The following is a 25569-nucleotide window of genomic DNA, read 5'->3' on the forward strand; positions in this document are numbered from 1 at the left end:
TTTCCTCAGTCCGTTTTGACAGAAGTTTCCAGTCTTACCTCTTTCTACTTCCTTTCCTGCACCTAATGCTGTGCCCCCATCCCAGCCCAGTTGCTGCTCCCTGTTCCTTCATCACACCCATGCATTCCTCTAGGCCTTTCCCACTGCTAATCCTTCCTCGGCCCGGAACATGTTCTCCCATCTCTGTCTGCTACAATCCTCCCTGCGTCTCCAAGTCAAACTTGGATGCCACTTGGCCTGTAAAGCCTTCCTCGTTGTCTCCGTTAGAATGCCTCATACCTTGCCTGCCTGTGGGCTTCAATAGCTGACTCTTTATCACCCCAACGCCTACCTCCCATCCCCACAGTCAACCCTAAAACATTCTTATTGACCAGCAGCCAGGGCTGCATCTTCAAACCCCTCCCCACCCTAGATGTTGCCGTGCTAGAGAGCAGGGAGCTTTGTCCAGCTCATGTCCTTGTCCCTACAGCCTAGCATAATGCCTGGTGTAGTAGACAGAAGTTCTTCTGACCTGTCAGGTGCAATGAGTGTATTGGCAGTAAGAATCAATGACAATTCAAAAGTCATCTACATGAGTCCATGTTCAGCCAGTAGCTGGTAACAACCTGCTGATGTCCCAGTCTTCCCTTCCAGGACTCTTTAAAGCTCCCTCAATGCACACCATTTTCCATCACAGCCTGTGCCACGCTGTCCCCTCTCTATGATGCGCTTCCTCACCTTGCTTACTTGGAGAATCCAGTTCTCGCAAACTCAGTTCAATGTCCCTCCCTCTCAGAAGCCTTCCCTGACTGCTTAGTGGTTGCCCCAGAGCTATCATTTCTTTCAGGTTGCATCCTCACATCACACCTACTTGGGTGGCTGCTGAGCCTGCTGCTGTACTGCAATGGATTTGTCTGTATGTCTGTCCCCTGGACCAAACATGGTCATTTTCAAGCATTTTTAGGGGTGGAACTCTTCCTGCAAAAGAAAATCTATGCCATCTCAACATAAAACAGATGCAAAGAAAACAGTTCTTGACAGAGTGGGGCCAGGGCCTGGGGGTACCCCTGCCTGTGTGGTCCCCTCAAACCTTGCCTGGGACCCTCCCTTGGAGCTCCTGGGCCTCTACAAAAGTTTGAAAGCCCCTGACTCAGCACAATGCCAGGAACAAGGTTGCTGCTTAACAAATGCCTTTTAAACTATTTGAAGTCCAAATACCTTTGTGACCCAAAAGAATGGATTCCTTAGAGTGGAATTTCTAACACCTGGAGCAGTCAGAGGGACACGCTTGGACTTCAGGTCAGCAATAGGGGTTGGAGTCTTGGCCCCATTGCTCTGTGGCTGGGCAAGGAGCTCGCCTCTCTGGATCTCATTTTTCTCGTCCGTAAAATGAGGATAAGTTGTAATTATTCCTGAGGGCCAGGCTGTCTGCCCTTCTCTTCTTCATTAGTCATATTATTTGTGTCCACCTGAAGAAGGCCAACTGCGACCAACTTCGATCAGCATGGAGGCCAGTCATTTAAAGATCTGAGCATGGGCCCTGACACCAGGTCCCGGCTGTGACATTGACTAGTTGTGGATCGTCTCTGAGCTCATCTGCCAAATGGGCATAAGAAGAGTAGTTTATAGGATGGGAATATGTATGTGGCCAGGTCCAGACGGCCCTGCTTTAACGACTGGCTCCCTCACTTTCCAGCCCTGTCACCTTGAGCTGGTCAGGTTACTTAATCTCTTTGAGCCACAGTTTCCCCACCTGTAAAAAGGGGGTAATAATAGTATTCACCTCATAGGCTTGGACAAATTAATACCAGCGAAGAGCTTAGAATGGGGCCTGGCACATAGTAACTGTTATATACATATAAGCAATTGATTCCACCCCAGAAGGCTGTTAGGATAATTAAATTAGATCACATATAAAATGTGCCCAGCCCAAAGCCTAGTATATGGTAAGAATTCAATCAACAGGGCTGTTATTTAATGTGAATTGAGTGCAGATTCAGCATATTACACACGAACTCTAGAGGAAAAAGAACAGAACCTGGGCAGAAACTTCAGGGCTTTCCATCTCACTCTGTAATCTCCTGTGAAAGGGGCAGCGGCCACTCTCCATTTGGGTGGGTGCCCCACGGTGCGGTTCTGGGTGTGGCCTGCCGCCTGACTCAGAGAAAAGTGCCCGGCCCGCCTGCTCCCGCGGCACCGTGTCTGCCTGTCCATGTGATGATGATCAGACCTGACCCTGGAGAACTGCAAAGATCCTATCACTGCCCCAGGGCCAGGGGTGGCAGGAGGGTTTCATCGAAATTGTGGATATGAGGAGCACTGCTTTCTGCAACTCCTCTAAGGGCTCTGCTTGGCCCTCCCCAGCCCCTCTGGCCTGGGTGCCCCCAGGAGCCCCCACTCCCAGCCCAGTGACTGATGGCTAGGTTTGTGCTGGGTGCTCCATGTGAGGTATCTCATTTAATCCCCACAGAGGGCTTTATTTTTACCATTTTACAGATAAGGAAACTGAGGCCCAGGGAGGCAAAGTGACTCACCCTAAAGTAGCCAAGAAGCTCCAAGGCCTTTCTGGCTCCATAGCCCTGGATGTTAACCTCCATCCCAGTTTGCATCCAAAATAGTACCAAAATCTGATTGTAATCACACAATCAGGAACCTGGGCTCTGGAATGCAGCAGCCTTGGGTTTGATTCTTGACTCTGATGCTGTGTGATCCTGGACAATCACATCACCTCTCTGAGCCTGGGTTTCCTCCCAGGTTTGTTGTGGGGACTAGATGAGAAAATTACATGTGTCTATATGTGCCTGAAATAGATAATGATTCAGTAACGGTCAGTGGCCATTTGTTGACCATTGTTGTTACTGATAGGCTTTAGTCCTGAAATCACTGTCCACGTAGACACAGTCATCACAGCATTAAGAAGCCTCTTGGTACTGCATGTGCCACATGTGATATTTCCAACTTCGTCCAGATCCTGAGTCATGAAAATGTGGACTAAGTCATGGGGTTTCCATTTTCCTTATATTAAGCCATCAAAATTGTAGGGTCTATACTAAGCAATAGGATCTTTAATGGGAAAGAAATGACTGATCCCCCGATTTGCTATGTGAGTAGAATTCAGTCCATGAAACTTTCTGCTCCCCAGTTTTTCACCAATTGAACGTGTTGATCATTTGCCACAGTGTAGAGCTGGGAGCTCTCAGAGGGAAAGGGACTTTAGAAGCCCAGGTGGTCCTGTCTTTATTTCCCATCTCTCCCTTATTTTCCATGATAAATGACGGGGTGTGTGTGTGTGTGTGTGTGTGTGTGCAATAGGGAGAGGGGAAGGGAGGGGGTGTTATTTATTGATCTGGGAGCACCTCTCCAAAACAAACCACATGTTCTACTCATCCCTGGTGACCCACTTCCCTCTGGCCCAGAGCAAGTATCACTCTGGTCTGCGGTGACTATGCTGCGATCACCTCCCGAAAAACTTACTCACCTCTGCCAGGGAGGCAGAAAGGAAACACCATGCCTGGCATTGCGCAATCCCAAGGACCAGGCAGGTTCCATTAACCCCAGAAATGAACCTGGGCTCCATTTGCCAGGCCCCACCCTCAACTTTGCTGCTGCTTCGTCAGTGATTTATGAGCTTCTCCACGTTGCCTGTTATTATGCTCCCTCTCATTAATGAGCATGCTTAGGAGATTCAGGATTTCCTTAATTAGTATTTCCTTCTTCCTGAACCTTCTGTCCCTGGATTTTTATAGGTCATTTACAGCCTTGCAAAGTTTGACATTGTACCAAGGCAACTCGGTTTCTTCACTAGAAAGGACAAGGGGCAGTTTGAAGGACAGAAATGCCCAGCTCATACCAGGGGACAGAGAGGGGCTATTTCAGTTTAGGTCAAGAGGAGGTGGTGGGGGGTCTTCTTCACCACGGGGCCATGAGCTCCCCATCTCCTGGCCCCAGAAGCAAAAGCAACACATAACTATCATGGAGCTGAGGAGAGTTTGTATATACATTTCTTTTTCAATTCAGAGGCCCTGATATTGGTCTCCACAGACAGCAGGGTCCCCTCCCCTCCACTGATTTTCAGAGCATCCTGGTTTCTGGGGTAGGCCTGCGCTTTCACCAAGGGCACCTTTCCCTCAGCCTCCAGCTGTTTCGCTGATGTGAGCAGGGGAGGGGTCGGAGGTGAGGGACACAGTCCTCGTCCACAGAAGAAGCCTTTCTTTTCATTCCGAGGCGCTTTGGACACACCAGCACGCTTAATAAAACAGGTGGCAGCAGGGCGAATGCAAAGTGCTGATTCAGTCATGCCACTTCCCTTTCATCTCGGGCCTCCAGGGTTTAACAGCCGCACTTCACAAGAAGAGATGGAGGAGTTTATCTCCTTAATAAGCCACCCTGAAGTTGCTGTGCTTAATTGTGTTCATCTCCCAGGAGGCTGGGGGATCATTTCTGGTTATATTTATAACTTACCTGGTGCATCTCAGAACTATTGTTATGGATATTTGAAAAAATAACAAAGAGAGACCACTGATACAGTTTTTCTTTTCTTTTTTTTAAAGCAATCTATAAAACATACTCTTTTTTGCGCAATTTCAATTTTTGTGGAAAAATCCACTTTGAACAGAAAAAAATATTTTGGAAGGTTTAAGATATTAGTATTGATGACATTGTGGTGGTCACACTGTAGGGAATATAAATGTTGCATCACTATGTTGTACAGATGAAACGAATATAATATTGTATGTCAACTATGCTTTAAATTAAAACATGAAAAATATAGCACTGAATGGTGGAATAATGTAGTTCTAAATTTTTTTGGTTATTCATTTGCTTTTGGCAATTTTGAAAATTTTCTCCAACAAACATACATTATATTTGAGACTTAAAAAAAATAAACCCAAACACCCCAGATATCCCTGGTAAATCAAACCCAAGCTTAGCTTAAACTGTCTCTCAGATTCAGGCCAAAACAAAATCCCTATTTATTTTTGGTAATTTGTACCACCTTTTGCAATTCAGGTTCACCTCCCCCCATGCCCAGGGGGTGGAAGGTAAAGATAAATTATTGTTCATCATTTGTGTTTGACTCTGTAGCATTTTTTTTTTTTTTTTTTTTTTTAGTGCTGGCTTCTTCTCATAATGAGAGCTGTCACAGAAGTACACAGGGCGGGAGTGGCTGCGTCTCCACAGCCCTAAAATCTCTGGTTCCCCTTGCTTTTGCTTTATCCTGAAAGATGGGGGATTAGAATTACTGTACAGTTCTCAGAAGGGGTTTGTTTATTAAAAATGTTCTAGTTAAACTTAGGTTGAGGCGGCCAGAACCTTGAGTGTGGAACCAGCCTTCTCTTCCCAGAGCTGAGTTCTCAGCAGGACCCGGGGACAGGCAAGGCCTCAGAGAGAATATTCTGCTCCTGAATCTCTTCAGCTTCCTCGCCATGGCCTGCCTCCCTCCTCATCTGAAGTTAAAACTAGGAAGTCTGGGTGTCATCCCACTTTGAGGAAGGAGAGGGGTTTATGAAACAGATCTAGGGTATATTTCCAGCAGTGGAATTGCTGGGTCCAAAGGCAGTTCCATTTTTAGTTGTTTGAGGAAATTCCGTACTGCTTTCCACAGTGGCTGCACCTGTCTGCGTTCCCACCAACAGTGCAGTAGGGTTCCCTTTTCTCCGCATCCTCGCCAGCACTTGCTGTTTGGTGACTTGATAACGCTTAGCGAAATAAGCCAGTCGGTGAAAGACAAATACCATGTGATCTTGCTCATAAGTGGAATCTAATGAACAAAATAAACTAGCAAGCAAAATAGAACCAGGGGCATAGAAACATGCAACAGACTGACAGCTGTTACAGGGGAGGTGGGAGGGGGGGACCAGATGAAAGAAGGGGAAGGGGTTAGTCAGAGAACACGGATGCCTGAACCATGGACGTGCACAATGATGTGGGGGTTGACTGCGGGAGTGGGGGCGGGCTGAGTGGAGGGGGGGCGAAGCTAGAAAAATTCAGACAACTTCAATAGCATAAACAATAAAATGTTTAAATTTTAAAAATAATAAAACAGATCAGAAGATCCAGAAGACGACAATAGGCCATTGAGGTTATTTAGGACTAAAAGATTTTTAGCCGAAAATGAAGCCTGAAAATAGATTTTGAAACCCCAGGCGGTAGTTTCCCACGGGATGGGAGAAAGAGCCCAGCTGCCCAGGCAGGAGGCAGCTGACTGCTTGCTGGTCGTTGCTCCTCAGCTGTCCTGCTGCCTGCCTTCCGCCGCGTGGCCTGCCCGGAGGGCCTTCCGAGTGGCCCAGTGCCGAGCATGCAGCTGGTGGACCTGGACTCACCTCCGCGCGCTGCCCCTGGGAGCTGCGTGGCCTCAGCAGACAGAACTGAAGGCCCACTACGGAGGGCTCTCGAGGACGCTAAGAAAGCTCATGTGTAGTACAAAGCCGGGGCCTGGTACATGATGGGCAGTCCAAAAAAAAAAGGCATAGAACAGTAGCAGGCAGCAGGAGGGAATCAGGGAGTGACAGAACTGCCCACCACAAAGAGCATGTGAGTGTTTGAAAATTGGTTCTGTCAGTTCCTTCCGATTGTGACAACGTATGGATTTTCTCACCTACAGAGTTGCTGTTGGAAAGGGATGATAAGTGATCAAATTGATATGGTTTTGCATTGTGGTGGAAAGAAAAAGGGTGCATGTACTCTTATAGCACCCTTCATTCACCCTGGTGTCCTAGTACCAGTCTGCCTCCAGTCCTTCAGGACTTGCCCAGGGAGTGGCCAGGGATGGCCTGTCAGCACCTCATTTGGTCAGAGCGGCATTGCCTAGTATGGTAGCCACGGGTCACATGTGACTATAGAAACTCAAACTGTGGCTGCTGTGACTGAGAACTGAATTTAAATTTTATTTAATCTTACCCCGTTAACTAAAAGTAAGTTTGGAAACTGAGTCAGTATAAAATATTTTCCTATTAAAGATAACTTTATTGTTTTGGTAGGAATACATTTTATTTTTAATATATTCTATCATTCATTTTTATTGAGATATAATTCATATACCATTCAATTTATCATTTTAATGTATACAACTCAGTGGCTGTTAGTATATTCACAAGGTTATGCAACCATTACCACTAATTCCAGAACATTTAATCACCCCCACAAAAAAACCCATACCTATTCATTAGTCACTCTGCATTTCCCCCAACCCCCAGTCCCTGGCAACCATAATTTACTCTCTGTCTCTACGGATTTGCTTATTCTGGACATTTCCACATTCATAGAACCATTCATTGTATGGTCTTATGTGTCTGACTTTTTTCACTTGGCATGTTCTCAAGGATTCTTCCATGTTGTACTTTACTTTTTATGGCTGAATACTATTCCACTGTATGGATACACCACCTTTGGTTTAGCTATTTGTCAGTGGATGCATGTTTGGGTTGCTTCCAGTTTTGACTCCTAGCCCCTGAAATGCTAGTATCCAAATCGATATGGGTTGCAAGTATAAAACACACACCAGATTTCAAAGACTTGTTCAAAAAATAATAATAACTATATATATACACATATATAACCTCATTAATAGTTTATATTAACTACATGTTGAAATAATAGTTTTAATATATTAGGTTAAATAAAAGATATCATTTTAAAAAGATTATCTTAGAAACAAGGCAGGGAGGTATGAGCTGGGGGAGGCGCAGGGACCTCTCTTCCCAGGATCTCGCCCTGCCCGCTGGTGCGCCTGACATGAGGTGCAGGGTCAGGTTTGCCACAGGAGTGGCCACTGCTGGAGTAACCCTGCCTTGGCACAGAGGGGAGCTGTGGAGAGGACAAGTTCAGGCAGAAGTTGGTAGATGCCATCCCCGTGCAATGGGACTGGGGACTAGAACTACTGGACAAAAGGAGTAATCAGAGTGGCTGATGACAAAAGTGACTTCTCCTGGCACCTGGCCTGTGCGGGGCTGCAGAGTTGCTCACATCCCCACATGCTCCTGGGCTCCTCTCCCTGGCCCAGGAGCAAGGGCAGCAACGTGAGAAGCTTCCTCGCCTCTGGGCACCAGGCATAATAAATCCTCAACAATTGTTCGAAGGGAGAGGGAGTCAGAATCTCACGACTGTTAAAACACCTCTGGTAAGAACACTATTAAACTCCCCCAATAAACAGATGGGGACACCAAGCCCAAAAGGATGAAATGACGCGTCTTGAGCCACTGCCAAAATGGTGACAGTGCGAAACCCAAGTATCCTGGCTCAGGGCTCCCTTAAGTATTTGAAACTACAGTGGATCTCAAGTTACACATGCAAATCTACTAGCAGATAAGTGGCCCCAACCCAGGCTGATCTCAGGACGTATCACTTGGCTGATTGATATCTGAATATCACCAGGGCAGTGCCTCTGGAAATGCCTTTGCCTTGCTCTGCGCATAGTTCTGAATTTCATCCAGGTATAATTCTTAGTTGTTAGGTTTTGCACTGAATAAGAACTGGCTGTCCAGGGCACCTAAAAAGTCACTCTTAGCTCCTGAGACTCAGTTCAGATATTTCCTGTGGGCAGAGCACGCACTAGGCATGGGAGCTACTCAGAGATGAAGGAACTACCTCCCTGTCCTGTCCTGCACTCCGGGAGTTTCCAATTGAATCAGATAGAAGAGAAGTTCCCTTGCTCAAGAATAATTGTTTGAAGATGGACAAAAATGATAAAAGCCAGTGTCAGCGATGGTTCAGGGAAATTGTCACTCTCATCCCTTGCTTGTGGGAAAGGAACTTGGCACGACCTTTCTGGAGGGCAGTCTGGTAACAGGTATCCAGTGGTAAAACTGTATATACCCTTAAAACCCCGCAGTTCTACCCCTTGAAACTGGCCTCAAGGAAATAGTTACGTCTGGGCACAAAAATTTAGCCATAGTTACGTTCATCCAGTGTTGCTTGTAATAATGGAACATTGGATATAACCTGAATGGCCACCATTGGGGGACTAGTAAATGAGGCCAGGTCTTCCATATGAAGGTCAGCAAAGAATACGTAATACTGGAAAGAGATCCACATTGTTGCCTGGTGTGAGGAAAAAAGACAGGTTACAACAGTATCTATGGTGTGACAGTGTTTGGGGAGGTACGAATATATATATTTGCTATAGTAAGAACTGACATTTGTTGAGTCATAACACAGATGCTCTTCTTATTTTCAGGTTACAGCGAGGGACTGAGGCTCAGAGGTTTAAGAGTTGAGCCCGCCAATGCAGAGCTGGGATTAGAGTCCAGCCTGTGCTTTAACCCCTGGGACAATGGCTCTCCTCTCAGCAGAGGAAAACACAGGAAGAACAACAGTGGTTCTCTTTGGATGAAAAAGTATCATTAATCTGGAATTTTTTCCTTATATTTATCAGCATTATTTTTCCTGTCAATGAGCATGGGTTGCTTCTGTAGTAACACTTGTCTGTTGACCTCTCCAGATTAAAATGACCAGAGCTTCAATTGTTGAGAGCATTTTTTTTCCTGGCCAGGTCTCCACCTGACAGAAGGTTGTTTCAGGAGGAGGGCAGGCAACCCCGAGGTCTGGTCTTGAGAACTACAGTGGGGCCACCTCATCTCTGGCCAGCCCCCTCAGGCAGAATCCCCAAGGGCAAGCCAGGTGCCAGCTAGCAGGTTCCCGGCTTCCCATCAGCACCCAATTCCAAGGCCTGGACTTCACCTGCATTTCAAAAGTGGGTGCTCACGTCACAATGGCCCCATTCATCCCGTTGTAAGGCAAGGAGAAGCCCAAAACAGGTGGCAAAGATTCTTTTCGAAAAAAAAAAAAAAAAAAACAAGGAAAGATATCCACTCCCTGCCCCAAATCATCTAGGGATGACATTCTTTCACTGAACAGAAGAGCAGACTGATGAGGTCTGGGTTTGGAGAAGATATATCTATCTCCACAGCAGGCAGCATGAAATGTAGGAGTCTGGAGGTCAGAGGACTAGTCGATCATGTGTTCACGCATTCACACGTGTGCACACCCATTCAGTCAGTCAGTCTCCCAACTTTTTGACCAAATAGTTTATGTATTCAGTTATTTATCCACCCCAAAATTGTTTACCTCATTCTGGGTTCTGGACTTTATTCTCCATCACATTCCATCCCTGGCTTTGGTCCTTTGACTAGAAAGCAAATAAAAGTTTGGTTAACCCTGGTTGTTTAAATTCTACTTCCCCTTCCCAAATTCTGGAAAACCCTTGATCTTTTCTAATAGCATCCTCATTAAATCTTGTTAAGTATGTCTTTCTTGAAGACCCTACTGAGCAGACATCTTAGATTATTTGTATGTGAGATTAGTACGGAGAAACGGGAATGATTTAAACCAGTGAAGATCAACTCCACACTTTGGTAGAGGGCTGGGGACAGCATGTCCCAAAGCATGTTCCACAGCCGGTCACTGGTTCTCTGGGTTGCTATAGATACATGGCGAGGATGTAAGAGATGACTTCACGGTCATCTCAGTTTGGGAAACTCTGGGTTAAAAACACAAACAAAACAGTCTTCCTGACTGCAGAACCTCCCAGAGACTTGACTCGATGACTGCATTGTGAACTTCTAAGAAGAGGGCCTAGTATGAAGCTTTTCCCAAATGTTTTGATCCCAGAATCTTTTCTGCCTGGAGCATTCTTGGGCATTCTTGTGTTACCCAAAATGCATTGGTGGGATTCCCTGACATGACTTGGGGAATCCAGAAGTGGTTCAGGTCCAGGAGAATTACGGAGCCAATTGCCTAGAGCCTAGTGTTATGAAAAAGAGGGAGCTAATTTCTCAGGAAGATACAGGGAAAGGAGGGAAATGAAGTGGACTTGAGCTGAGCCTAGCAGTTGCAAGAAGTAGGAAGGGGAAAGAAACTTCTAAGCTAAAAGGGGAACCGGCTCAGAGGCGGACTGTGGCCTAGAAAGGATATCGATATTGCAGAATTGCTACAGAAAGTTTATCTTTAAAACTGGCTGCATCTGGACCCTGCAATTGCTGGACAGAAAGAAAAGGAGGGAAAAGTTCATGGTTACTGGCCATTGGACATGACAATGATTGGGAAACCGGGTCCCCCTTCACATTCTCATCCCCAAGATGGCCTCTTTCCTACAGACAGTGGAGTGAAGATACCCCCCCCCCCCCCACTTCATGTATGGCACTGGATCCTTCATTCTTGGCTCAGACAAGGCACCTCCCCTCACTGAACTTCAGTTCCCTCAGCTCTCAAAACACAAACATGAACAAAAGAGGTGGGTCTTCCAGAAAAAGGGTCTGAGCTTTCACGAAGGGTGGGCAGATCTGTGTGTCTTCACAGTCTGGGCAGAGCTTCATCATCAACAAGGCTTCAGTTAAATTTGTACATGAAGTCATGCTGCAGCTGATGTTCTGGGGTTCGAGTTCTGGGCCCTGGGTTCAAGTTCTACCACTTACCTTGAGAAAATCACTTTATTTTTCTAAGCCTCAGTTTTCCCACCTAAAAAATGAAAATTATATTTTCCCCCATAGTGAAACCAATAATATTTTTAAATAATAAGTTCATGGGTGTGAAATATTTGGCACAGTTTGGACACTATGGGCTTGATAAAAGCTACCTGTTTGTTAGTGACCACCAATAAATTCCTCTAAAACCCACTATCTCTGCAAAGAAAGATGTGTTACATTAAAATGGTTAAGTGATGTTTTACTGTGGGGGGGGCAGGTAAAAAACTGGTAGAACTAGTGGAAACCAATTCTTTTTTATTTTCTTTAAATCCCACCTATATTATCCCCCTCTGAGTTCAAACTGGGCATAAGAATAACTCAGTGGGACTCTGTGTAAACAGAGAGCCTTATGAGAAAGGCTTCTCATTCTTAGGGATGCTGGACGCCTCCTCCATTCCCAGCATTGGTCTCCTGCTGGGGGTTACTTAGACTGCTAGGTGGGCCACATAGGGGTAGGGGTCAGAGGTCATTAGACGCCCCTTCCAAGAAAATTCTATTTCCCTGGTGGGCTTGTTTTACAACAGATCAGGACATCCTCAGGCTCCAGAAGAAACACCCCTCCCTTGCCATAAACTAATCCATTCTGGTGTGGGTGACACTTGCCCAAGGCACCGAAGGGAGAGGTCCGAGAGGTCTCCGGTGGGGACTGGCCAGTTCATTGTGATGCAGGCTTGCTTTCCCGCCTCCCACCTTCCCTGAGGCCTCCCTATGAATCCCAAGAGCCTCTTGGGGTCTTGCAAACATACTGTGGGGTTGGGAGGTTCTGCCCAGAGGCTGCAGGATGAGTGGTTTACAGAAGGCAGCATCAAGGCCCTGGGGTTTGTTACATGGGATCCTGGCAGATACAAGCATCTGATTCTAAGTCTTTTTTCCTTCTGTTTTCTTTCTTTTGGGGGTGGGGCCTGCGAAGTCATAGATCTTAGATAGCTGGAGAGAACCTGAGTGAACTTCAAATCCAAACCTTTCATTTCACAGCTGAAGAAACACTAGCTCAGAGAAGGGAGTTAACTTGCCTGAGGTCAGCCCAGCCAGTGAGCGGTGGAGCTGAAACAAACCCTCATCTCCTGACTCTTGGTTCTGGGCTCTCTCCCATTGCAGGACAATGGTACTGCTTACAACTATGTCCTAGGCACTCTCTTAAGTGCTTCACCTGCATTAAATCCTCACAACCTATGAAGCAAATACTATTATCCCCATTTAACAGATGCGGAAACAAACGATAATGTTCAGGGTCCCAGCTAACAGCAAGCTGAGCCAGGTGTCAGACCTAGACCTGTCTAGAAACCTGAAGCTTGTAACGCTAAACTAAGGCACATTAAGTCTTTTAAATTGAGGGCCTTAACTTTCAATGCCCCCCCCAACCCCCTCTTAGGCTTTAGGGAATCCCTAGGGACTGGAGAGTGAAAGGAAATGGAACAAAAAGCTCCCACACTTGTCCCATCCAGATGGGGCTGTGTCTGAGTCACCACGCAGGCCATGGGCAGCCAAATGAAACAATATCAGGTCATCGGTCAATTCAGAGGCCACTAGTATTTTTGAAATATGGCCAAACAACCAAAGCCACCTGTTAGAGAGTCAAGTCACTGTCATATGCCTATCAAGACTCTTAATTTCTTGGAGGTTTCCCCAAGGCACATCCATGGGTAATACTGAGAGTGTCTGCTTATGACCTCAACACGCAGAACGATGCAAATGACCGAGCTTATTGTGAAAGGGGAGAGGGCCGAGGCTGAAGGAAGCATCTCTTTAGGGAGAGTTGTGGAGCCATGACTCAGATTTCCAAGGAGCCTGGGCAGAGAGACACACTCTTGCTCACCTGCCCTCTGAAGCTGAGAAACCTGGTGACTAACCTCCATCACTCGGCTCATCTGCCCTGGGCTGAGCAGCCTGGGTAGCAGGAGCAAAGGAAGATACAAGGAACTCACTCTTTTACTGGGGAGCAAAGATACTGCCATCCCTAAAAATAATGACATGAGCTGACACTATCTGGACTTAGTGAGCAAGAGAACTACTAAATGCTTTCCATGCGTTTCCTCATTTAATCTTTGCAAAAACCCTACAAGGTAGGGGTTATGCCTGCTTTAAAGATGAATAAACCGAGGTTCAGAGAGATCAAAGAACTTGCCCAAGTAGTAAATGGTAGAGCCAAGGTTTGAAGTCAAGTAGCTCGGTCCAGGATTCAAGCTCTCAACTAGAAGTGCTCTACTGTGTGTGTGTGTGTGTTTTGGGGCAGGTGCTCCACAGTACAGATTCCTGCATCACCCGGAGAGTGAGATTAGAGAACTCTCATGGAATCCTCCAACAAGAGAATCTGTGAAATTTGATAACAAAATGAATTTTGAAGAAATCCAGTTGTAGAAGTAGGAAAGGTTTTCCAGAATAGAAGAGTTGATGGAGGGTCCCCCACTAGGCTTCCTTGCAGGCAGAAATACACCTTATTCACTTCTCTCTCCAGCCTGTGCTATGGATGCTTGACCAGGGCAGTTCCTAAGTTTACTGAACAACTGCTTGTTGATGAAACATAAAGTAGTGGTTCAGGGCTTGAGTTTTGGGGCCAAACAGCCCAGGTTCAAATCCCAGCTTGACCTGATCAAGTTCTCTAGTTTCTCTAAGTCTACATTTCCACACCTATAAAATAGAGGTGGTGACTGTACCTAAATCCCTGGGCAGTTGCAAGAACTGAGGGAAACAGGGAGGTAAAGTGCTTAGCACAGAGTCTGGTACACAGTTAAATGTTCAAAAATGAGAGCTACCATTATAATTTTTAATGATCAAACACATCTCTATATCCATTGAATAAGTGAATAATGCATTACTCTAGAGAGCTTGGGTCTCGACATGGAGGAGACCCGAGACAAGTGGTGAATGAAAGGTGGGGTTATAGAACTGAATAAATGAACCCCATCTGGGAGGGAAAACTGAGCCCGGCCGGGCATATGCCAGGTCAACGTGGGCAGCCTGTCCAGAGCATAGTCTAAGAGGGTGAGCAGAGGCAAGGGGTGAGTTCATGGTGACTTTCGAGTGGCTGCCTCCCTGAGAGAAGAGCCAGAGGGACCTGATCTTGGTGCAAGACATGGCTCTTCCAGGCCAATTTGTAAGTCCTTCCCATTCTCATTCCCCACTGCTTAACCACCGGCGTCCAAACTTACAGCCTTAAAAATCATTCAGGCCGGTCAGCCGTGGATCTAGAAAAACCTTCACCCGAATGTCCAAGGTCCAAGGTCGAGCACTTAACCTCTGACCATCTGGTCTCTGCCTTCCTGAGAAGGTGTGGGGCCCAGAGGCCCTTAGCAAATCACTCGCCCTAGTCCCACCTGGAGTAAGATCAGATCTAAACAAACACCGGGGGCAACTTTTGAAGGAAAACTCCTTAAGGAATAGGAAAGGACCTTCTGGGTTAATTGTGCCTATTCAAACCTCTGAGAGCCTGGAGCAGGCCCCACCCAGCCCCACCCTACCCCACCTGCCCTACCCCACCTCAGCTAACCTGGGAAAGCAGCAGCGCCCCGAGACACTGACTCCTGCTCAGCACTGGGGCCCTGGGACCCCACCCATCCAAGCCAGGCACTGGGCATTTTCCCTCGGTGGTTCCTCCAGGAATCCCCCAGCTTGGCCACTTCAGATAGATGAAAGAGGGGAAAATACATGTTTACCATTGTTTGCCATGGAGGTCGAGGGGATGAGTAGGTTTTTCTCAGCGAAGTCCTCTTGTATTTGCAAGTGAGCAGTATCTTGTTTACTGGCCCTTTCAAGATGCAGACTGGGCAATGGCCCGCAACAGCGGCTGGGCTGCTAGGATCCCAGGAAAGAGTGGGCCTCTGGGGCTGAAGCCGCGTTCCTTTCTTCGGGCAGTCCTCTCTCTGGCTGCCTCCTGTTCTGGCTGGGTCTCAGCAATGGAGAAAGCATCTCAGAGAGCACTCTGGCTGCTTGTACTGTCCCTGCTCAGGAATAAGCCTTCCCTGATTTGTTACCTTATAATACTGTAAACAGTTTGTTTTTTCCTAGTAACAGAAGAAATAGTGCCCACAGACAAGCTAAAAAAATAAAATGTAAATCACCCCTGCCTCCATTCTCCATGACATTCTGGTGTGTATCTTTCCTGTACTTTCTCTATTCACATAAATTGGTAAATGAAAAACTTTAAAGGTAGGAAATCAGACCCAGGTTCAAGACCCAGGTTCAAGACCCAGCTCTGGGACTCCCCGGAAGTAACCTCGGGTAGATGGTTTCATTTCTGAGCCTCGCCTTTCTCGTTTGTAAAATAAGGATAACAGTACTTCCTTACAGGGTTGTTGGGAGCATTAAATGAGATCAAACACTGAGGCCAGTGCCTCACACACAGTAAGGACTCAGACGTGCTCCCAGTTGTGCTGAGAGCTCAGGAAGCAGCTTGCACCGCGCTAAGAGGCCCTGCGTAGCACCCTTGTAAACGGCGGCTCAGGCTGCAACTACATTCAGCTACTTTTAATTTTTCTCGCTGAGCCTCTGCTGAAGGGTATTTATATTAATTCTAATTTTTCAGGATTATAAACAGTGCTCTGATGCATATCCTTGCAGATAACTCTTTGCTCACGGAGATTATTTGCTTAGACTAAATTCCTGTGAGTGAAATTGCTAGATCAAAGGATGAGCTCACATCCGAGGCTGAAGTTTGGACTGATTCACATTCCCTCCAGCAAGGAGAGAGGGTTCCCCTCACCCGTGCCAGCACTGGGGTTTAGCATCTTCTTTCATCCTTATCATCCCGATTAAAAAATAATAATTAAATTAAAAAAACTGCTTGTTTGTTTCCAGGGTATTGGGAGACTCTTGTTTTTTTTAAAGGGCCCTTTTAGAGGGACTCTAGACCCCATGATTTCTCATGTCCAAGGAGCCTCTGGAAGGAACGTAAGTGTTGTTATTGGCAGAACTGTGATAAAAATCTGAAGTACAGAATGTAAAAGGGCCTGGAGACTGCCCACTCCTTCTTCTGACCCTCCACAAGCGTAGCTTCCAGGTCCTTCCATGCCTTCACATCAGGGCCGTATTCTCTGTGTGGGGTGTGTGGCCTCTCCCTCCACTTAAGTCCACTGACAGGGTAGAAATTATGATGAAATATTTACAGAGCTTTAGGTGTGCACCCAGGATAGTACTTTTGGGGCTCATTAGGATGCATAATGGCATCAAGGGTAATACTTTATCCAAATTCTGAAGTTCCAATCTGAACTCCTTTTCTTAAGTAGGGGTGCTTTCTCTGAACCTGTTTATTTATCAAATGGGGCCAATAATACACCCCCACCCTCATGCCATAGCTTTATCAGAGGAGAGAAATATGGGAAGGCACTCTATAAACTGAAAAGAGTTTTACACATAAAGGGGGTTATTTTTAAGGGAGATCCAGTGCTGAGAGCTGTGAACTAAGCTGTGTATTGAGGCTCGAACCAGTGATGGCTGAGGACCCCTAAGCTAGGTGCTCGCCTATAATACCAGCTGTCTTTTACTGCATTCCTGATACTTGCATTGGCTTTCCACCGAGATCTTATTTAATTTAATCCTCAGGTCAACCCAGTGGGGTATGATGGGAAGCATACTATACTTACAGAACTGAGTCACTGGGCCAACTGTATATACTAATAAGAGGGAGAGTAGGAATTCAAACTACTAGTAGGAGGTCTTCCCTGAGGGGTGGGGTAGAGGCAACAGCTGATTTCCTATAATGTCAATTATCTTGTGTAATTTATATGCATTCCTCCATTTTTCATTTATTCAACATATATTTATTGAAAAGTTGCTATGTTGCGAGCTGGGACAAGCACCATGTGAAATTTATTTTTCCTTGTGTAGTTTCTGCATTCCAGAGCATGCAAATCCTTCTTACCTTACAAATCCTATCAACAGCCTATCTACTTTTCTTCTTTCCTTTCTTCCCTCTTTCCTTCTACCCACCCATCTATTCTAGGCTTTGTTTCAAGAAGGAATTCAGGAGCCTTAAAGAACTATTTCCATAGCTTTGTGGTAAGACATACCTTGGTTTGATTCTATCTCTGTCACTAAGTAGATAGCCAAGTGACCAGTTACCTCACCTCTCTGTTTCTCTTCGGTTAAACGAAGATAATTATGACAATTTCTTGATAAGACTCGAGAGAATTCCATGATATGTACATAAAGCACCCTGAACTGTGCCTCCCACATACTAAGGACATTGTGTTATCTCCTTTAATCCGCATAACAATCGTTTCACTAAGGAGGAATTTAGGTACTGAGGAAGTGAAGTTACTTGCCCAAGGTCTTAGTCAACTCCAGAGCTCACATCCTTTAGTAACTTGGCCAATAATCCAGGAGTCAATTCCATATGGGTAGATAACGTGAGTCTATTTTACAGGGAGGAATGAGATAAAATATCTAAAGCAAGTATCATAAAGTGCTCAATAAATGGTCATTTTAATTAAGTCAAGAGCAGATCTGATTCCTAAACTAACTGCTTAGAGCCTGCAGGGTGGGCAACGTACTTCGTAGGGAAGCTCTGAGCCAGGATTCTGAATCTTTGCTATCTGCACCTTTGCTCCAGGAAAAGTAGGAACAAAATGACCATTTAATCAATGGACATTTATTTTGGTTAATGACACTTAAACTGGGATTTTGTATAGAATTTCTCATTACAAAAGCAATGGAAGATCAATGCAGAAAAAACTTGGTTGGGGACAGGGGATAGAAAAAAAATTTTTTTAATTCTCTCATTTCGGAACCTCCAGAGAAGCACCATGGACATTTGGGCATTTGTCCTTTCAATATTTCCATATAGGTCAATGTCTTTTCATTGTTTTGGATAACCATGAAATCTTACAGTGTTAGAAAAGGAAGGGCTGTTAGCAAGTCCGTCATGTCCAACAGTGCAAGTCCTGTACCGTAAATGGCTCTGACTGTGCAGTACATGACCTTCACAGCCATCAGAAGCAGTCTTGGCTCTCAGAACCTACTTAACTTACTGGTCCTAACCTTTACTCCTCCCCTATATGTCACGAGCATCACACTCTTTTCGACCAGTGTCCCATGGGAAGCTGGGCCATCATTCAGGGGAGGAGATCATAATGTCAGGAGGAAGAACATTTCTTTTCCAGAAGTAACCTAGAAAAGGAAATCCAGGTGATTTAATATGCGACTCCACCCTTATAGTGATTCATTAATCTTGTGTTCTATTGTAGAGAGGAAAACTGAGGCTCTGAGAGAGATTGCCCAGTCACACAGCTAATAAATGGCCAGTGGTCAGGTAGAACTTGAACCCAGGACAATCCCTAACTTAGTCTAGCCCCACGACAATGGAGGCAGAAAGGTGTGCGTTCAAATCTCAACTCTTTCACTTATTAACGTTTGACTTTTAACAAATCACTTAATCTCTCTGAGTCTTAGTTTCTGCCCCTGTAAAATGAGGCAACAGCTTCCTCATTAGGTTTCAATGAGAATTAAATAAGAAAAAAAGCTTTCCTAAAGATTATTAAGTGCTATGTATCAGGCACTGCACCGTGCAATTCATAGACGTTATCTCATTTAATCTTCACAATAACCCTAAGAGGGGGGATGCTGTTTTTATATCTGGTTTTAGAGGTAAGAAAACTGAGGCTCATAAAGGCTGCCTGCCCACCATTGCAGGCAGTAAGTGGCTGAGCTGGGATTTGCACCCCGGTCTATTGGTTCCAGAACAATACCTTCAGATAACATGGGTAACTTTCAGCACAGTGCTTCTAGCATCCAAACACAAAATAAATAGTAGCCATCATTATTTACTGTTATTATTGTGAATACAATCATTATGTCACATGTGATTGGCTGGTCCCTGTTTGTAGTCTCCTTGGCCAAGAATCCAAGAGCTGCACCCATCCAAGCAGGGGGAGAGATGCCAACCCAGCCTAGCCCTGTCCTAGACCACCAGTTCCATGCACGGCGCCTTCTGGAACATTCCTGCGTGTGGAGACACAGAAACACTCTGCCCCATGATTTGGGCCTCTGCTGATCTCTGCAGATGGGTGCTGGCGATTAAAGAGGCAAGATTCAGAGACAGAGGGAGAGGACCCATTTTTAAAAGCCCAGCGAGCACAGGCACGCCACCTAAATCCCAGTCTCTACCTGAGCCCAGCCAGCATGAGTCACCCCCACAGCCCTTCACCTGTGAGTTGCAACACGGCTGACAGAAACTCCACAGCCTTCCAGGAGTCGAGCAAACAGGTACACAGGCAAGCGTGCCATTCTTTGGGCTTCAGGAAGCTTTGCAGTTACCTCTGTGAAGTGGTTGGACACCCAGACTCTGCCTTCGGATCACATCCCTGCTTTAGCTCTACCACCCCCAGGCTCTGCAGCTTGAGTAACTTATTTAATCACTTCGTACTTCAGTTTCCTCATCTCTAAAACAAGGATAATAAAAGTGCCTATTTCAAAAGGTGGTTGCAAGGATTAAATGAGACAATATATGTAAAGGTTTAGCACAATGGGTATCTTGAGCACCTACTGTGCGCCAGACAGTGTAGTAGGCACTGGAGATTCAATAGGGAACAAGACAGACAAGGTCCTTGCTCTTATGGAGTGCACATTCCAGAAGAGAAGATAGACAATAAATAATTATAAAACTATCAGAAAGTCCTAAGGGCTTTGCAGAGAACCAAAATAAAGTGGTGTGATACAGTGACTCAGTGTCTACTTTAATAAGGGCGGGTGGAGAAGCCTGCTCTGAGGAGGTGGCTTTATTAGTAATTATCATTACTATTTACTAATACCTGACAGGCTCCCCATATGCTGCCCCCAACACAGCCTCAGTTAGGCACCAACCTTTGACACTTCTCAAACTTAGTGCTCCCTCTCCATAGGCTCAACCCCACTCCAAGAGGGCTCTTTTGGATTCTGACTTTACCCTGAACACCTCCATCAAATTGGCAAGAGTAACTGAAACCCCGCCTTTCCCCGAGAGAGAAAGGAGTGGGCCAAGGTAAGGCTCCCAGGAAGGCAAAGCAAAGGAGTAATTTGCCAAAAGAGAAGGGGTGCGGGCGGGGGACAGAAGGAGAGAAAGGGGAAAAAAAGATGCCAAGATCTTTGGCTTAGATTTAATTTCAAATTAATCCTGGTGTAAGCTCTAGAAAAAACTCTAGTATTCTCCTGTTTGTGTTTGTGGATCTTCTGGGTTTACCAGCCTTGTTCTTTACGGAGACAGCTCACGGCAATTATTCCACAATTACTTAGTCTAACAGGCGTCCGATTTCTCCTGCTTCCAATGCAGAACGCAGCACTTACTAAGAGTTTGGGAAATGACCAGCTTGCTAAGGCTTTGGAGGTGGCTGACTTCAACTTTTCCATCCCTCCTGTGCTGGCCAGAGGTATGTGGTTTGCTTACATCCCATTCAGATCTGTATCACACCAAATAAAAGGTTGCCTCCCACCCTGCTCCCCCACCCCATGCCACCAACAGAGTCACACCCCCCAGATTGTGAACTCCTCCAGACCAGTGATGCTGCCTTTTTGGCTTGTGTCTCCTCAGTACCCAGAGGAGGGCATGGTACACAATAGGTGCTCAATGGACATCTGTTGAATCGAGGCCACTGAGTGCAGCTCAAAGGGACAGCCAGACTTAGCGAGAGGTGACTGAAGATTCAGATCTGGGCTCTGACACTCACTAGCCTGTGCTCTTGGGCAAGTCACTTTACTTCTTTGGCCTCCGTTTTCTCACCTACAAAGGTGATAATAATCTGAAGAAAGAAAGAGAAAGGGGACTTACACAGAGACCAACCTTAGGAGATCTCTCTCCTTTGAGAATTCCCTAGGGGCCGTGAAGTATGATGCTGGGTAGAGGAGGAGGACAAAGGAATTGGGGGGGGGGTTGTTTCTGGGTACCCAGAATACTAACTAGAAACAGGAACTGAGATTTCCTTTAGCCAAGTATCTGTTTGTCCCTGTACTTTTCCTCTAGCTATCTTCTTTCCAACATTTTTTCCCCTCCCTTTCTCCTCCCTCATCTCCACCCTCCACCCCCTCACCAAGGAAGGAATTGGCCAGCTCCACCCAGCCGGCCCCCTTGGCTCCGCCCCCAACTCAGCAGGCCAAGAGTTAACAGCTGCACCTGTTGAGGTAAACCTGCTGTCGCCGGCACCTGTACCTGCAGCCAATCAGCACCAGCACTGCCAGGAACCTACCTGTCAGCAAAATCCCGACACTCAAACCTCAACATAAATCAAACACTTCCCTGGGCAGGGAATGCCTGTGTCAGGCAAGAAATAGAGGCAAGAGCAGTCAGCGGAGTCTCGGTGCCGGTGCCTGTCGTTGGAGCCTGGGAGCAGGAAGATGTCGAATGAACTTGAGTGAGTAAACAGCGGTGGGTGCCTGGCGCTCTGAGAGCGTGGAGGCTGGATGGGAATTCCAGAAGGGGAAGGAGCAGGGAGGCCGGCGCCAGGATTCACAGGGCAATTTGTAAGGGTAAATGAATGGGCTGACGATCTCACTTTGGCGTGTAGGGGCAAGCACCGTCTCAAGGGAGAGCTGAGTGTTTCCCTGGGAAAATAGGTGTTTTTTTTTTTCCTTTCCGTCTCCGCTGAGCAGTTTCGAGCTAGGCAGGGAAACACGGGGACTGAAACTGTGAAGGCTTTCGGCACCACTTTCTGATACTCTGAAGGGGCTTTGGAAATCAGAGACAGCCCCAATCCCGCCTCAGCTTTCTATCTTCTTGCCAAAAGAAACTTCTCAGAGGTGGTTCTAAGAGTTGTCTTAGGCATAAATTTGGGTTACTCCAAAGGAACTTGTTTGTTGCCTTGGAACAGTCCCAAGTGGGAAGGTTACAGTGTGATGGTTAAATATACACACTGTTATCTGCTGGACCGAGGTTCAAATCCAGGTTCTGCTCCTCATAGGCTGTGTGATCTTGGATAAGTCATTCATTTTACCTGAGCTTCATTTTCCTCATCTGGAAAATGGGTACAGGAATGCTTTGTTGGATTCTTAAGAGAATTAAGTGTGATAAAAGCTGTAAAATCCTTAGCAGAGCCAAAGTCTGAAGATGCATTTGATGAAATATGGTTGATTCAGAGGCAGTTCTAAGGCTGAAGAAGCTGAGATGTGGTTTTCAGTGAAGTCATTTCTATTGCCTGGCAGGGTTCAGGGGTGTTCCTCCCACATCTGGGATTTAGAATCCCCACTGGCTGATGTCAGCCTTCACCTGGATCCCCTGTTTGGGGTCCGGATCTCAGAGACGGTGGAATGAGGCTGGGATTCTGGGCTGCTTTAACCTGGCTTCAGGAAGCTGGTAGAAGCCGGGCTTCTAAAATACACTCTTCCTGCCACCTTCAGAGGTGAGTGGGCACAGACAAGGTTTGAATGATTTTTTTTTTTTCCCTAGCTACTCCTCAGTAGATTGTTTTTAAAACTTGCAGACCTAAAGGCAGAGTAGTTGGTGGGTCCTGATTGCAGGCAGAGTTCCATGTTACCAGCTAGCTTTTGGGTTCTCCTGGGTTATAGCCAACTATGTTCATAGTACAACCACTAGGCATCAGATCTCTCCTGAATGAATTCCCTGAAGCTGACAATGTGTTGACAACTGGAGTTAAGAGTAGGGACACTGGAACCAATGCCTGGGTTCAAATCCCAGCTCTGCCACTACTTAGCTGTGTGACCTTGGGCTAGTCCTTCTGAGTCTCAGTTCCCTCACCTTTAAATTGTGGCCACAATGGTTCAACAACTTTAGAAAAGTGACCAGTTTAAAACTTGGTAAGGAACAAGCTAATAATACTCTTGGTACTTTATATACAAATAACCAACCAATGAACATTTCTGAACCTCTTGCTATGAACCTTTTCCATATTTTGAAAACAAAACAGAACAAATTTGTGATGTGTCTCCATCCCACCTAGATCTCCTGCTTAACACTGCCAAGGCTGCAGACAGAACCTATTCATTGATGCCCCTTAGGGGGTAAGCGTCCTGAAGCTGGGTCACTCCAACAGAAAGTTTTCCTGCTTTTCTCTTCCTTAATGATTTGAGTTTGAAGTCAGATGGGCTGACAGTTGCGGCTTCTCCATGTGGGGTGGGGTGAGGGGATCTGTGCCTGCAGAGTAATTGCAGGCTGACTCTGAAGCCACCATTTAAGGTGACAATGACAGAACCTCAGTGCCTGGGGGCTCAGCCACCCTAACTGATGTGTGTGTGTGTGTGTGTGTGTGTGTGTGTATGTGGTGGAGGATGGCTGGGGGACTTTTCAGGGCATTGAGTGCTTGCTTTACTGTCCTGCTGCTGTGGCCACAGTCTTGCTCCCTCATTCCCCTACAAAGTGTCGAGTGAAGAGGGTCTGGTCCTGGAGTCCCTCTTGAGCTCCGATAGATAGCAAGACTTGTGTATGACTCTAAATTCTGTCGCTGACCAACTGTAGGCTCCTGGTGAATTTGGTTCTCCTCCTTGAGCCTCAGTTTCCTCCTCTGTCCAACAGGGACTGTCAACACTTACCTGGCAGCAGAACAATGAGCCCCCATGTGTGGGCCCCTTGGCCCAGAGAAGGAGCTCCATAAACGCAGGCCTGATTCCTGGGCCTAGGGTGGAAGGCCCATTTCCAGGGCTGCGTGTTGAGGAGCGTTGGGGCCAGGGCGGTGCACTTAGAACTCAGCTCCAGGCAGCTGCCAGGTGGAGCCGGGGGCCTTTCATGTGGCCGGGCCCAGCCCGCTGGAAGCGTCAGCCAGCCTCCAGGCCTCCTCAAGCCCTTGCCTCCGCAGGTGGGGTGGCGTTTGGCGGCCTGGGGCTAGAGTGGGTCACAAGGGATCCCCGAGTGGGGTGGTGTTTGGCGCTGGGGGGCGGGGGGGCTAGAGCGGGTCACAAAGCATTCACGGGTGGGGTGGCGTCGTTGCCCCGGGGCTAGAGCAGGTCACAAGGGATTCGCGGGTGGGATGGTGTTTGGCGCCCTGGGGGGCTAGAACGGGTCAGAAAGCATTCCCCGGTCGGGTGGTGTTTGGCGCCCGGGGGGCTAAAGCAGGTCACAAAGCATTCGCGGGTGGGAGCGGGTCACAAGGGATTCGCGGGTGGGGTGGTATTTGGCGCCCCTGGGGGCTAGAGTTGGTCACAAAGCATTCCCGGGTGGGGTGGCGTTGGCGGCCCGGGGCTAGAGCGGGTCACAAGGCTAGAGCGGGTCACAAAGCATTCGCGGGTGGGGTGGTGTTTGGTGTTTGGCGCCCCAGGGGGCTAGAGCAGGTCACAAAGCATTTGCGGGTGGGGTGGCGTTGGCGGCCCTGGGGCTAGAGCGGGTCACAACGGCTCCTGAGGCTGCGGGGCGCACCGGAAGTTGCTGCCCTAAAGTCCTCCTCTCGCAGGGAAACAGCAGGTGTCTGCGCCCTGCGCTGTCTGCGCTGCTTGAGGGTCTACAGGGGCCTTAGCTCAGGTGCAGGAGGGGTGCTGTGGGGCCCTTCCGGACCCTTTGGAGTTCTCCGTGTAGCGGTGCCCAAGGGCCGACTGTGTGCCAGGCGGACCTGCACTATCACATCCTGCCCTTCGATGAAATGAGGGTTATGAGATTAAGTGACCAGCACATGGTGGGTCTACAGAATGCAGAGCTGAGGGAGCGAGGCCCACCCAAACTCCCTTCTGCAACCTCGCTGGGTCCGCCATCCGAGTCCCAAAGCCTTGGAGAGGTGTGACTGAGGGCGTGAGGGGGACAAGAGCAGTCCCAGTCCCGGACCGCAGGCCTCGGGCAAGTCTCCATCTGATTTCCAGGAGCGCTTGGCTCCAGACTGCCTGGAGCACTGAAAGAGTTAACCAGGAACGCCTCCCCACTGTGGTTTTGTGGTCGAAACCATGATTGCCAGGAGCAAATTTTTGTCATGCACAAGGTGTGTTATTAAAAGTCGTATGCTGGTGGTGAATGAAAAGTTAAAAGCCTTCATTAAGCTCGGGCTGTAAAACAGGCGGACTGGGCGGAGAGGCTGAGACAACCCTAACGGCGGTGGGGACCCCAGGGCGCGGGACACTCCTGAGGCTTCTGCCACTCCACCAACTGCCCCACTGACTGCCTTTGCCCAGCGAGGACCTGGGTCCGGTGCCTGGAGCCAAGAGGCTCTTCAGGGTCCACACAGAGGCCGCAGGGCTGAAGCACCATCAGCATACTCAAAGCTCTGCCGGGGTTAAAACAAAAGTAACAGTC

General features: G+C 47.2%; 1 protein-coding gene across 1 annotated transcript in view; it reads left to right on the forward strand.

Moving 5' to 3' along the window:
• Nucleotides 1-21420: 21420 nt before the first annotated feature.
• GRHL3 (grainyhead like transcription factor 3) overlaps nucleotides 21421-25569 on the forward strand; it is a 33968-nt gene continuing 29819 nt past the window's right edge. The window contains exon 1 of the mRNA XM_090268796.1: nucleotides 21421-21757. Within this exon, the coding sequence (XP_090124922.1) occupies nucleotides 21741-21757 (17 nt within the window). The 5' untranslated portion in view covers nucleotides 21421-21740. The remainder of the gene's footprint in view (nucleotides 21758-25569) is intronic.

This window comes from Furipterus horrens, unplaced genomic scaffold (genome assembly GCF_987537825.1).
Source record: "Furipterus horrens unplaced genomic scaffold, mFurHor1.1.pri manual_scaffold_3, whole genome shotgun sequence".
In the NCBI taxonomy this organism is placed as follows: domain Eukaryota; kingdom Metazoa; phylum Chordata; class Mammalia; order Chiroptera; family Furipteridae; genus Furipterus; species Furipterus horrens.